This window comes from Cricetulus griseus, chromosome 2, assembly GCF_003668045.3.
Source record: "Cricetulus griseus strain 17A/GY chromosome 2, alternate assembly CriGri-PICRH-1.0, whole genome shotgun sequence".
NCBI lineage: Eukaryota > Metazoa > Chordata > Mammalia > Rodentia > Cricetidae > Cricetulus > Cricetulus griseus.
Window position 1 is genome coordinate 95,014,981 of NC_048595.1, and position 12,988 is coordinate 95,027,968.

The window sequence follows — 12,988 nt, forward strand, 5'->3', positions numbered from 1 at the left end:
AGCCAAGCTCATTGGTCATGAAAATTTGAAAAAATTAACATCCATGGTATTCATTCAAAGTGCACTTATAGGCCTTTATTATATTATGGAATCATCATTAATACATTATTTTCTAAAAGATTCATTTTATATTTATTTATTTTGTGAGCTCAGTGAACTCCAGGAGGTCAGAGCAGAGTGCTGGATCCCTTGGAGCTAGAATTACAGGGTGCTGTGAGCTGCCTGGTGTGGGTGCTGGGAACCCAACTCTGACCCTTTGTAAGAGCATCCAGCGCTCTTCACTGCTGAGTCATCTCCCAACTCATTGCTATTTTTAGTAATGACTGAAGGTCACAGAAAATCATATTTAGTAGCAATCATTAATTGATTATAAACACCTTTTAAATAAACATCTATAATTCCTTCCCTTTCCTAGGTTATGATTATTCAGGTTATATGCACTCAAATACAAGATTTTAGTCCAAGCATAAATGGTTTCTACTTATATTTTGTATACCTTTGTTTTTTATTTTTTTATTCATTTTTGCTGTAGTACAATATACATAAAATTGATCATTTAGCAAAATGCTATCACTCAGATGCTGTGAGTGGGAAAATATTAATGCATTGTTGCAAAGTAAAAATTGATCTTCCAACTGACTGCTATAGAAAAACCAAAACTACATAGAGAACAGTATGAGAATTAAAAAGTCCAGAGAAGGGTTAGAGAGATGGCTCAGTAGTTAGAAGCACCCACCCACCTTGCAGAGGACCGGGCTTCAGTTCCCAGCACCCACATCAGGTGGGTCACAATGACCTTTAGCCTTTCCAGAGTATCTGACACTCACCAGCCTCAGAAGGTGCATTCACTTGGTACATATAGACTCTCTCTCTCTCTCTCTCTCTCTCTCTCTCTCTCTCTCTCTCTCTCTTACACACACACACACACACACACACACACACACACACACACACACAATTTAGGAAATCCTTAAAAACTAATAGCAGTAAGAATAATTATCATAAGGACTTTAACTGTATGGGGTCATTGGTGTTAACAAGACTAGGGCCCAGCCCACAGTGGAAAGAAAAGGACTATTGCCTGTGCCTAACAAATGACCCCACTTTTTTCCTGTAAAGAAGGATAAGCAAAGATATGAGCATTGTGAGCAATCTTTTAAATTTAAGAGCAAGGACAGTTAAAAAATTCCTAGCAAGAAGTGAGAGAGCAGATGTCAGGAGTGAAATGCTATTAGTAATTGTTTTATGATAAACATTTATGAGGAGTGTATCCACATGAGGCACTGAGTTAGGCACTTTGTCTGCATCACTTCATTTTACCTTCAGTTACCCTTTTCATGTATTCTAAAACCATGACATAAATGAACTAAGTAATTTTTCCCCAGAACGCAGAATAAGTAAGTGGTGGCTTTTGGATTAGAGTCTAAGGAGGCTGCTGTCAACAGCCCAGTTATTAAAGCCATTACATGTTTAGCACATTGCACTGGCAGACGGCCACCATGAGTCCAGATGCTCTATATTTAGTGCAGTGCATGGGCAGATGTCACTGTGGGTCCAGTGACCACATGTTAGTACAGAGTGTGGGCAGATGTCACTGTGGGTCCAGTGACCACGTTAGTGCACAGCATGGGCAGATGTCATTGTGGGTCCAGGTGTTCACATGTTAGTGCACAGCATGGGCAGATGTCATTGTGGGTCCAGGTGCCCACATGTTAGTGCACAGCATGGGCAGATGTCACTGTGGGTCCAGGTGTTCACATGCTAGTGCACAGCATGGGCAGATGTCACTGTGGGTCCAGGTGTTCACATGTTAGTGCAGTGCATGGGCAGATGTCACAGGGTCCAGGTGTCCACAGGGACTGTGGTGAGTTTCTGACAAATGTTAGAAAATCTTTTACAGTTAAACAGGCCTGGGTTTGGATTCTAGTTTTGCCACTTGGATCTTGAGCAAACTTTAATCCTCTTGAGGTTCAGATTTCCCACCCTTCAAAGGGTGATTCTACCTACCATGTGGTGACTAGCAGGATAACAGTAGACTTTTAGGAGATGCTGGGATGTCTGGACACGTGGAGTTGCCCTCCCACAGGAATGGTGCCAATGCTTTCTTTCCTGAAGTTTCACATCATTAAGACTAAGCATCCCCCTTTCTTTTTCATTTGTCTTTGACCTTGATTGTCCATTACCTTGTTTTTGTCCTGTGTATCCACCTCCCCAGGGGCCATAAACTTCAGCAGGAGGGCTAGACACTTGGGGCTTTTATGCCGGGTAGTCAGATGCAAAGGTGTCATCTCTTCTAGATCCTTCTGCATCCAGTTTGCTCTGCGTGTAAGCAAGAGTTTCATAAAGCGGTAATTTCCCTAGATGAAAACAAGAAAAGGAGAGATTAAGAAGAATTTACTTTGTGACTAGTTTGTAAATACCTTTGAAATGTTTTCAGTATTTTAATCACCTTCACAGAGTATACCATGCAGAAAAGTTAATAAAAGGAAAAATTGTAACATCATTACACTAAGATAGTGGTTGCTTTATGTTTTCTTTTTTCTCTTGATTACTTTTGAACACACATAACTTACACAGTGGCTGACCAGCACTTATTGGGTAATGTAACATGTTTTATTTAGCCAGATCATTATTGCTAGGTGTTTAGAATGTCAGTCTATTATTGCTGGACATGTAGATACTAAAGCATTAAATTATAGATATCTATTATAGAAAATTCGCCAATAAACACTGTTTTATACTCAGTTTTCTCCCCTATCACAAAAGTAAATTACCAAGAGCTAACTTTGGGGGTTAATTTTGTATATTTTATGGTTGTGTATGTTTTCCAAATTACTATCTAGTAGCATCAATATGTAGAGTACTGATTGGCTGCCCCAATAGGGTTCATTAGATTACTATAACATATACTCTTTATATGATCTTTTCACTGTCATCTCCCTCACAGACAGTAAGCTTCAGGAAGCAAGGCTGTATTTCATTGGCTACTCTACCCAGTATAGTCCCTGGTACAAGCCAAGTACTTGATAAATATAAGTAAATTATATAATGTATTGGACATGAAGAAATGAAACAGCTCCTGTATTTCTGTTTTCACTTAAAAACTCTTATTTACAACTGCTATGTGAGATCAGATCAATGAGGAGTCTTAATTCTCAAATAATTGGTATTTGGCTCTTCTTGCTTTTTAAAGCTTCATTGATTCCAGCCTTGCTTCTATTGTACTGTATCAACACTGAGAAGGAAGACATGAAAGTTCCTCAAGAGGGCGCGCTGTTGTAAATTTCCTCAAGAGGGCGCCCTGCTCTAAATTTCCTCAAGAGGGCGCCTTGCTCTAAATTTCCTCAAGAGGGCGCCATGCTCTAAATTTCCTGCCATCTTTCCTTTGAAGGGGAAAAAAAAAAGTGCTCAGAGAGAAAAAAAAATCGGTATGACACTTCATACCAAAAAAATAAAGTTTGACCTTTCTGAGCATAACATTTCAAGTATTACAGAATAATTCATTATGACCTTTTAGAGATATTCATTCAGACAGTCATTTTGGTTGTGGAATCAGAAAACAGGAAGTAGAAGGAAAGTCACATAGTTGATAGCAGTGACCACTAGGCACAAAACAAGGTTCCTGGAATATATGTTTTTGGTAGAAAATTCTTGGGACTCAAACTTCACTACCCAAATGGTATATACCAGTAATAGCTGCTCCTTCATTCATTCAACAAACATTTGGTAAGCCTTGTTATGAAGCAGGCAAGTAGGACAGAACTTTTGACATAGATCTCATGGTTGTGCCACAGTAATGTATGGTGAAAAATGTCTAAAGATTAAAGCACCCCCTGCCCCCCCCCCAACGGCATCTCACATGTAAACCAGAGACAACAACAGCACATAGAATTATCACACATGCCAAACAAGACAGATAGCATCTGAAGAATACGTGAGACACTACACTAAGTGGGTGCCTAGCAAATGTTTGCTAGGATTATGAACGGTTTTCCAGAGACTGGGTTTCCCAGCAGATCTGGATCTTATCAAGACTAGCCTGGCCAGCAAGACAAACGCAGATGGTGAGGTGCAGTGGAGAATGGCTGGTGACAAAGGGTGGCAGATAGAAAGGTTTGATCATCATTATTTATAGTGCAGCGAGTGACTAAGGAGAGAACCAAGAGCAAAGGTAGCTGGGGTGGTAGAAATAATGGTTCCTCTTTTTTTTCCACACTGAGGAACTCATCCATGCTATACCCACAGATTACAACACAGGGCCAAGAGGAGTCTGGCTGGTGCTCTGGGAAGGAGTCAGCTCTGTGAACAGACTCTAGTTTTGGAAGACAATGTCCCATCAGGTATTCTATGACAGCTGGGGCCAGACACAATATAATTCACTTGGGCTGATGCCAACCTCCTGGGTCTCATAGGCAAACATTTATTAAATGCCAATTATATGCAGACTCAATCTCTGCAAATGAGCAGAGGGCCACAGAACTTTCAGAACTAAGATGAGAAGAGGTGGGCATGTGGCTCAGTGGTAGAGTGCATGCACAAGAACAGGGGTTTAATTTCCAGTAGAGAAGAAAAATCAATTTCTTATAAATTTTTTATTATTTTTTTTGTGTGTGCATGGGCTATATGTGTGGGTATGGATTTGAGTACATGTACACATATATTTTTGGGTGCCTAAGCATGCATGCATGAGTATATGTGTGAAAATGATTGCTGTTTTAGAAGTATGCATAGTTATTGAATCTAAGTAATAATGATATGAAGATTTTGAATATGTTACTTTTATATTTTGCATTTAAAATTTTATTTTAAGAAAATAAAACATAAAAGGGATTGGAAATATGACTTAGCTGCTAAAGTGTACTGCAAGTCTGAGAACCTGAGTTTGGTCCCCAGTACCCACAAAAAAATCAAAAGCTGAATATGAGGCATGCTCCCGTAATGCCAGCATTGGGGAGGTGGAGACAGAGGATCCTGGTGCTTACTGGCTGGTCATCTAGATGAATGAACCAATTGAGCTCCTGGTTTAGTGACAGACCCTGTCAAAAATTTAGGTGGAAAGTGGTTACAAGAGACACCTGATAATGACCTCTAGCTTCTGCATGCACATGCACACACCTGCATACACCTATGCATACCACAAATATGTACATACACATTCACCCCCCCCACACAGACATACAGAATAAAACGTAACAATTACAGGCAATGCTCTTTTGTGTGTCCCACCCCTTTTCTACCTCTTTGGAGAGCACCATGCTGACTTGGGTGTTTCTAGATTAATTTTTTATATTTTATTTCATACAAACATGTATATTCATAAACTGGAAGGTGCTACCTTTATAGCAATGGTTCTGTTTGAGTCACTGGCTATCTCTGACTCAAAGAAACACATTTAAAGGTTTCTCCAGGTTGCTCTGGCTTATACATCTTCTCTAGAGAAGCATTCTGTTATAAGGAATGTGTATTTATTCCCTCTAGAGGAATACTTAGCACATTTCTCACTTTTCACAATCAGTGCTATAATGAATTGTTTTGTGCATATCTCCTGGTAAGTGTACAAGAATTTCTGGGCTCTCTTGAAGAGCAGTTCCAATTTGCATTCCCAACAGAAACATGAGAATTCTTGTTTCTCTACAACTTTTTCCCACTTGGTTTTGTCAATGTGTTGACCTTGGCCAATCTAATTGGTACAAGTACTGTTTTGATAATGAATTTAATCTGCACTTCTTTAGCTGATGTGGAATATTTTGTTGGCTATTTGTTTCTTCTTTTGTGGACAGCGTTTTTGTGTTGTTTGCTAATTTGGGAACTCAGATATTTGTCTTTCTTACTGAAATATTTTTACACATTCTGGGTACCAATTTATTTGCTTTCCTTAGGCTCTTTCACTAAGAATGGGCTAATATTCAGAATGGTATTAGATCCCTTGTCCTTTATCTTTTATTTATTCCTTTTTATTCATTTAATTTGTTTTTTGACAATTTCATACACTTATTTAGTACATTGTGTTTATTCATTCCCTCTCTTCTTTTATCTCTCTATCAACCCTCACTCTTCCCCACAGCTCTTCTTCCCATATTCATGCCTTTTTGTTTTGTTTTGTGCCTCAGTGATTTTAACCAGGATCATCTGGTTTGGACATATCATGGTACCAATCTGAACCCTAAATATTAATGTGTATACTTGTAGGTAAATGGTACTTTCAACCTTAAGTTTTTCTTTCCAGTGAACTGTGAAGAATGCAAAAACTCATGAAAGTTCAAGATGCTTAGAATAAATGAAGGTTGAGTGCTTAGCCCTAAACAAGACATTTCTACATCCTCTCTAAGGCCTAGAGAATACTAGAGAAGAGATAGCAGAAGGGATGTAAGAGCCAGAAGACTGGAAGAAGGGCTGGCAAATGTTATTTTTTAGGCATGACATAGTTAATGCAAACAATCCCATAGCAGCTGTGGTAGCTGCAGTGGGCCTGCCAACAGCCAATCAGGGATCAGGGAGGGGCTCCTGGCCCTGGTCCTCCCTACTTAACTACTGGCAACTGACAGATTGAGGAACAGCCCTTGCCTTCAGTTGTGAACCAAATCATATTGGCATTTCTTCAACATTCAATTTCTTCATATATTTTGTTGTTTTTGTTTACAAGTAATTATTATTATTATTATTATTATTATTATTATTATTATTATTACTATTACTATTATTTATCACTACTATTACAATTGAGACAGAGTCTTTGCAATTTAGTCCTGATTAACCTCAAACTCACTATGTAGATCAGACTGGCCTCAAATGTGTGGTTATTCTGCTGTCTCAGCTTCCTGAGAGTGCCAGGATTATAGGCAGGTAATTCATGTACAATTCCCAACTTTCAAGTATATTTGAAGGAAAGCTTCTTCGCTACTCTTTTTCATTTCTTGCTTTTTTCCTCCACTCACCCTTTGGTTGGCGTCCACATAGCTCCTAGTCTAGTGTAAGAAACCACCTGATGGAATTCTCTTGAGACACTGTCTTCTATGTTGTTAGGGACACCATAGTGACAATCATTCAGTTAATGGGCAGCTTTCTGGTCTTGAGGTTGTCCATTGTCCTGTTCTTGCCAGTACTCCAAGCACCAATCTCTAGAACTGTAGACCAATCTTAGAGCATCCTCAACTTCTAAGTGTATTCTTTGCTTCAACAAAAATACAAAGGTCTTTCATTGCTTGATAGAAAAAGGGGAGACTTTTCTTGAGCAAGATATGGCTAAAGTCATATTTTTTAATGACTTCTGTCTGGCTGCAGTTAAGTGTTTTACCAGCAACTTCTCATAACACTTGGGACCCTCCTCCACATGTTCTTCCACAAGGCTACCATGTTCTCTTCATCAGGCTACTGATTATTTTGGCCATTTGCCTTCTCCTCAGTTGAAGCAATGCAGCTTCAAAGCCTTTGATTTTGCCAAACTTAGATATAATGAAAAGGCAATGCAGGGAACTAGGAGAATGAGAAGGGGAGAAGAGGAGGGGTGAGGAAGACATGATGGGGCATGAAGGTTGAGTTGGGGGAAGAACAGAAGAGAGCAAGGTAAGAGATAATATAATAGAGGGAGGCATTATAGGTTTAAAGAGAAATCAGGCACTAGGGAAATGTCTGGAGAGCTACAAAGATGACACCAACTAACAATCTAAGCAACAGAGGAGAGGCCACCTTAAATGCCCTCCCTGATAATGAGATTGATGACTAACTTAAATGCCAACCTATAGTCTTCATCCAGCAGCTGGTGGAAGTAGAAGCAGACACCCACAGCTATACCTTGAACTGAACTGAAATCCAGTTGCAGAGAAGGACGAGTGATGAGCAAAGGGGTCCAGACCACGCTGATGAAACCCACAGACACAGCTGACCTGAACAAGGGAGAGCTCTTGGTCACCAGACTGATCACTGGGAAACCAGCATGGGATTTATCCAGACCCCCTGAATGTGGGTGTAAGTAAGGAGGCCTTGGAAATCTATGGGGCCCCTTGTAGTGGATCAGTACTTATCCCTAGCATAGGAATGGACTTTGGGAGCCCAACCCACACAGAGGGATACTCCCTGAGCCTAGATACAAGGGGGTGGGCCTAGGCCCTACCCCAAAGGATATGACAGACTCTGAAGACCCCCTATGGAAGGCCTCACCCTCTCTGCGGAGCAGAAAAGGTATGGGATAGGTAGGGTATTAGTTGGGGGGGCAGGGGAGGAGGGGAGGGAGAGGGACATGGGATTAACATGTAAAAAATCTTCTTTCTAATTAAAATAAATAAAAAAGAAATGGCAAAGCTTTCCCCCCCCAAAAACCCCATACTTGGGGATGGTTTTCCTCCCATTGACCTCTGAATTCTTGTTCTCTCTACATGGTACCAGCACTCCTATTCACCACTGAGCCCGAGGAGAAAACAGCTGTTCACTGACATATACAAATGTTCATACTTTGGTCCTTTTATATGTTTGCATATAATTTTGCACTGGAAATATTATAACTATATTTATAATAGCAAATATAAATGTAGAGAAAACATTCTGTCACATTTCATTCTAAATGTTAACAGCATTAGATAAAAATACATTATTTTACATTGAAATGGAAACAATAGAAACATTTGTTATTCATTATAATGATATCTTTATAATTACATATTTATAAACATTCAAGGCATTTGCCATATTAAATTTGAAAAAGAAACACTATCCCTAGGAAGTATATAGGTCGCAATTTTCAGTAATCAGTGAAACTTTTCTGTAATGGTTGCAAATGCAAATGAGCTTTGGAAGTACCACAGTTATGTTAGGAGAGGGTGTATGCCCTGATCTTGGATGTTGTGTAGGGTCAGTTGCAAAGCTTTGACCCTGGTTTATTGGGATCACTTCTCAGAGTTGAGCTTGCAGTGAGCTGTCTTAAAAATGAGATAATATCACCACTGGGACAAAGAAAGGCTTGCTTCATGCCTACTAAAAGTTGCTATCTTGCACTGTGTGCTTTGTTCACTGTGTCATCTGCATCTGCATCACCTCTATGGTACCTGGAAACAGGGAAACTGATGCAAACAAGCATGTGTGCCTGATACTTGCTATGCCACCAGTAGAGATACTTTTTATTTCTTAAGAGTCTTGTATCTTTGAACAGTATCCCCAGTGAACATGTTACCTTGCAAGACAGACAAGGAAGCAGAAAAGTTTAAAATGCTGATATAGTTTACTTGAAAAACAAGGAAAGGACCCTGAACTCTCCTCCTCGGGATCAGGAATGGGACATCTCCCTGACATTATGTCCATGTAGTGAGTGAGAGGGTATAAAAGAACTGACTCCATTAGCCTATCTGGTAATGAATCTGAAGGGTGAGAAACAGGATTAAGGCAAGATGCCCAAACAGGGCTTTGTGCTTCCCTCACCATCCTTTCTGGCAGGCAGAAGGAGGGAGTTAGAATAATGATTACAGCAGTGAGATAAAAGGCATGTGCTTATGGAATCTTGAAATTTTCAGGCAAATGGATGGAACTAGAAGAAACCATCCTGAGTGAGGTAACCCAGTCACAAAAAGACAAACATGGTATGTACTCACTCATATATGAATTTTAGACATAGAGCAAAGGGTTACCAGCCTATAATCTTCTCTTCACCAAAGAAACTAGGAAACATGAAGGACTCTAAGGGATAAATGGTCCCCAGGAATGGAAGTGGCATGAACTCCTGAACTAATTGGGAGCATGAGGGTAGGGGGGTGGGAGCTGCTACAATAAGAACAAGAGAAGAAGAGGAGAGGAGAGGAAATGGAGGGGCAGAAATATTGAGTTGGGGGAAGAATAGAGGAGAGAGAGCAGGATGAGAGATACCATATCAGAGGGAACCACTATAGGTCCGAGAAGAGATCTGGAACCAGGGAGATCTCCAGAGACCTACAAGGATGACACAATCTGACAATCCAGGCAATGGTGGAGAGGATAACCTAAAAGCCCTTCCCCTAAAATGAGATTGATGACTTCTCTTTATGCCATCCTAGAGCCCTCATCCAGTGGCTGATGGAAGCAGAGACAGACATCCACAGATATACACTGAGCTGAAATTGGGAAATTTAGTTGAAGAGAGAGAGGAATGAAGAGCGAAGGGGTCTGTACCAGGTTGGAGAAACCCACAGGAACAATTGGCCTTAACAAGGGAGAGCACATCACCCCAGATGCTGTCAGGCAGGCCAGTACAAGACTGATCCAGACCCCTGAACAAGGATGTCAATAAGGAGGCCTCTGCACTCCAGGGAGCCTTTGGTGGTGGATTAGTATTTTTCCCTGGTGCAAGAAGGGACTTTGAAGCCCATCCCACGTGAAGGGTTACACTCTGGCCCTGGACACATGGGGAAGGGCCCAGGACCAGCACAGGAAGATTTGGTGGACTTTGCAGAGCCCCCGTTGAGGGCCCTACCCTGCCTGGGGAGTGGTGGGTGGATGGAGTGGGGGGTAGGCTGGGGGTGGGGAGGAGGGATGGGGGTGAGGGGAGGGAGAGGGAGAAGGGACTTACATGTGAAACAAGCTTGTTCCCTAACTAGAACTAATAAATAAATTTTTTTAAAAAAGGCATGTGCTTGTGCCTGCTAAACCAGTCTCCAAAGCAGAAGTAAGCGGTGAGAGGAATGAGAGCTTTCTATTTGTTACTGAAGTTTAGATGGAAACACTGGGTGTTCATTTGGTTGAGACCCATGTGAGCCACTGCTTGAAAGTCAATGTAAAGCATTGCCCAACAGCACCCAACCTGCTGGGCTGTGAACACGAACTCTGTGGCAGCCTGGCTTGTCTGACTATGAAAACAAATACTGGACATAGTTGATGGCCACTTTCTGAGGCAAAGCCATTGGCTTCATGGTGCTTTCCTTCACAGAATTTCCCTTAAAGGTTTTGACCTATTTTAATGATAATTTGATTCAGTCACAGCCTGATGTTATCCATTGAGAGAGGCCGTGATTGCCTAACCACAATGAAAACTCTGGAAATCTAAAAAGGCTATTACAGGCTGAGATGGAAACCATCACTGTCACTTAGACAATAATGGCTGGTCATACTTTCACTAGTTCTTGGCCTTTTGTTAATGCTATAGTGATAAGATCTGCCACATGCAAGACTATAAATGCTAGATTAAATACACTCTTCTCTGGTGCTGCAAACCATGAGAACAAATTGTGTGACAATCAGAAAGCCTATATAGTTTGTGTTGATGTATACAATAAGGGCCTGTTATCTAAGAAGTTGAACAAGTTTAGATCACCCAGGTCATTAGTCTTTTGCCATTTGGAGCTATCATTGCACTTGATATGGGAATCATGCCATCATGGTAGACTGGGCACAAAGTAAAAGATATGTTTGTGATATAAAAGATATCACTGTGTAGGGGACTCATGTCTGTTTCTTGTCAAGTGGTTTGTTTCTTTTGTGGTGAAGAAGGTTAACCTAATGGAGCACCACATCTGCCTATTTTTGGCAAGGACTTAGACTATCCACTCTTGAATCCATCTTCCATTTTACCACTGTAGACACATCTCAGATCACAATGTTACAGTTTCAGTAACTTGTCCTACTTTAAACACAAGAAGTCCTTGATTCTAAACTGTCTCATGTTTTGAGACCACCTGTATTCCATGGAATTCCATGGTATTCCATTTTCCAGGAAGGCCATCCAGCAATGGACCAACAGTTAGGAAGCATTTGGTTGACACTTTCTTTTCCTCACCACCATTAGCTGTCTGGGATTATTGAGAGCTGTGACAACTGAAAATCAATTAAAAAATATTTCTAGTACTATCTCTTGTTTGCTCCTGGCCTATAACCCAAATATGGCTACTAAATGTGCCCTCCCCCAGAGAGTTCCTTTCTTGCGGGATGACAAAAACAAATGTGTTTGGCTAAAAAGGTATTAGAGATTCAAAATGTATTCTGGTTTACTAATCTGGATTAATTTGTTCAAGTGATATGGTTCTAGATTAAAAAAATCCACAATGACTGCAGGATTGTGTGCCTTGCACACTGCTTCTTCCATAGCAGCCCAAATTACCACTATGTAATTTGTTCCATACACACACATCCTTTTTATGGAAGGTACATGTAGGGGTGGTCAGAAAGAAGGTGAAGTTATATCTATTAAAATGGGACTCATGGGCTGGAAAGATGACTCAGTGGGTAAAAGGCACTTGCTTTCAAGCCTGATGACCTGAATTCAATCCATGGAACTCACATAATGGCAGAAGAAAACCAACCCTTTCAAGATGTCTTCTGACTTGCCACAGGACAGGTGTGAAGTTCAAGGGATAACTTGTTAATAGTTGGCTGTACTGTGGCACTTATATATAAGTTTATAATATCTTTAGAAAAAGACAGGACTGACTAGTTTTGTGACTAAAGGGGGAAGGCAACTTCGAACTTGGGAAGGGACTTCAGACTCTGTAAGATTCAGGGACAGGAGATCAACTAGTTCTCTGTTTTTTTGGATCTAGTACTGGACTCTAACAAAATGAAGATGGCTTGCACATTAAGCACATGGAAGTGGAGGCTAGGTTGACCTACTGGGGAGTTTGCCACCCCCACCCATGTACAAATAAACACTCCTATCAATGTTGGTAGTTCTATTCCTTTGCTATGATTGGCGTCCTCAGTGGGAGGTCCTCAGCAATACCCAACAACATGGATGCATTTACATGCATAGAAGCACAGGGACGGGAATGCCCCCTTAAATCTAATAAACACAAATCCATATGTTCCTCTGGTGCATAAGAAGCCTTAGGGTATGTCATATGTGCCAACTGAAGCTGCAAGTGCCTGCAATACTGACTTGTACCACTTACATGTTTACATACTGATCAGAGTAGGCCAGAACAGATTCTTTCATTGGGTTTGGGGGGAGTGGGGGCTGTGATGTCAAAGTTCACCATTAAGTTCCCTTGCCTGGGTCGGGATAGATGATAAACTGTGTTCTGGAAGTCAGAAGTAAGAT

General features: G+C 40.8%; 1 protein-coding gene across 6 annotated transcripts in view; it reads right to left on the minus strand.

Annotated features, from left to right (window-relative positions):
• Invs (inversin) overlaps nt 1-12,988 on the minus strand; it is a 173,435-nt gene that overhangs the window by 60,536 nt on the left and 99,911 nt on the right. For 4 of the 6 annotated variants that reach the window (XM_027403114.2, XM_027403113.2, XM_027403115.2 and 1 more), the window contains one exon: nt 2,184-2,357. In XM_027403114.2, coding sequence (XP_027258915.1) covers nt 2,184-2,357 — 174 coding nt within the window. Of the gene's footprint in view, nt 1-2,183; nt 2,358-6,935; nt 7,151-7,791; nt 7,837-12,988 lie in introns of those variants that run through there. The other 2 variants (XM_035439881.1, XM_027403117.2) reach the window with 2 other exon arrangements.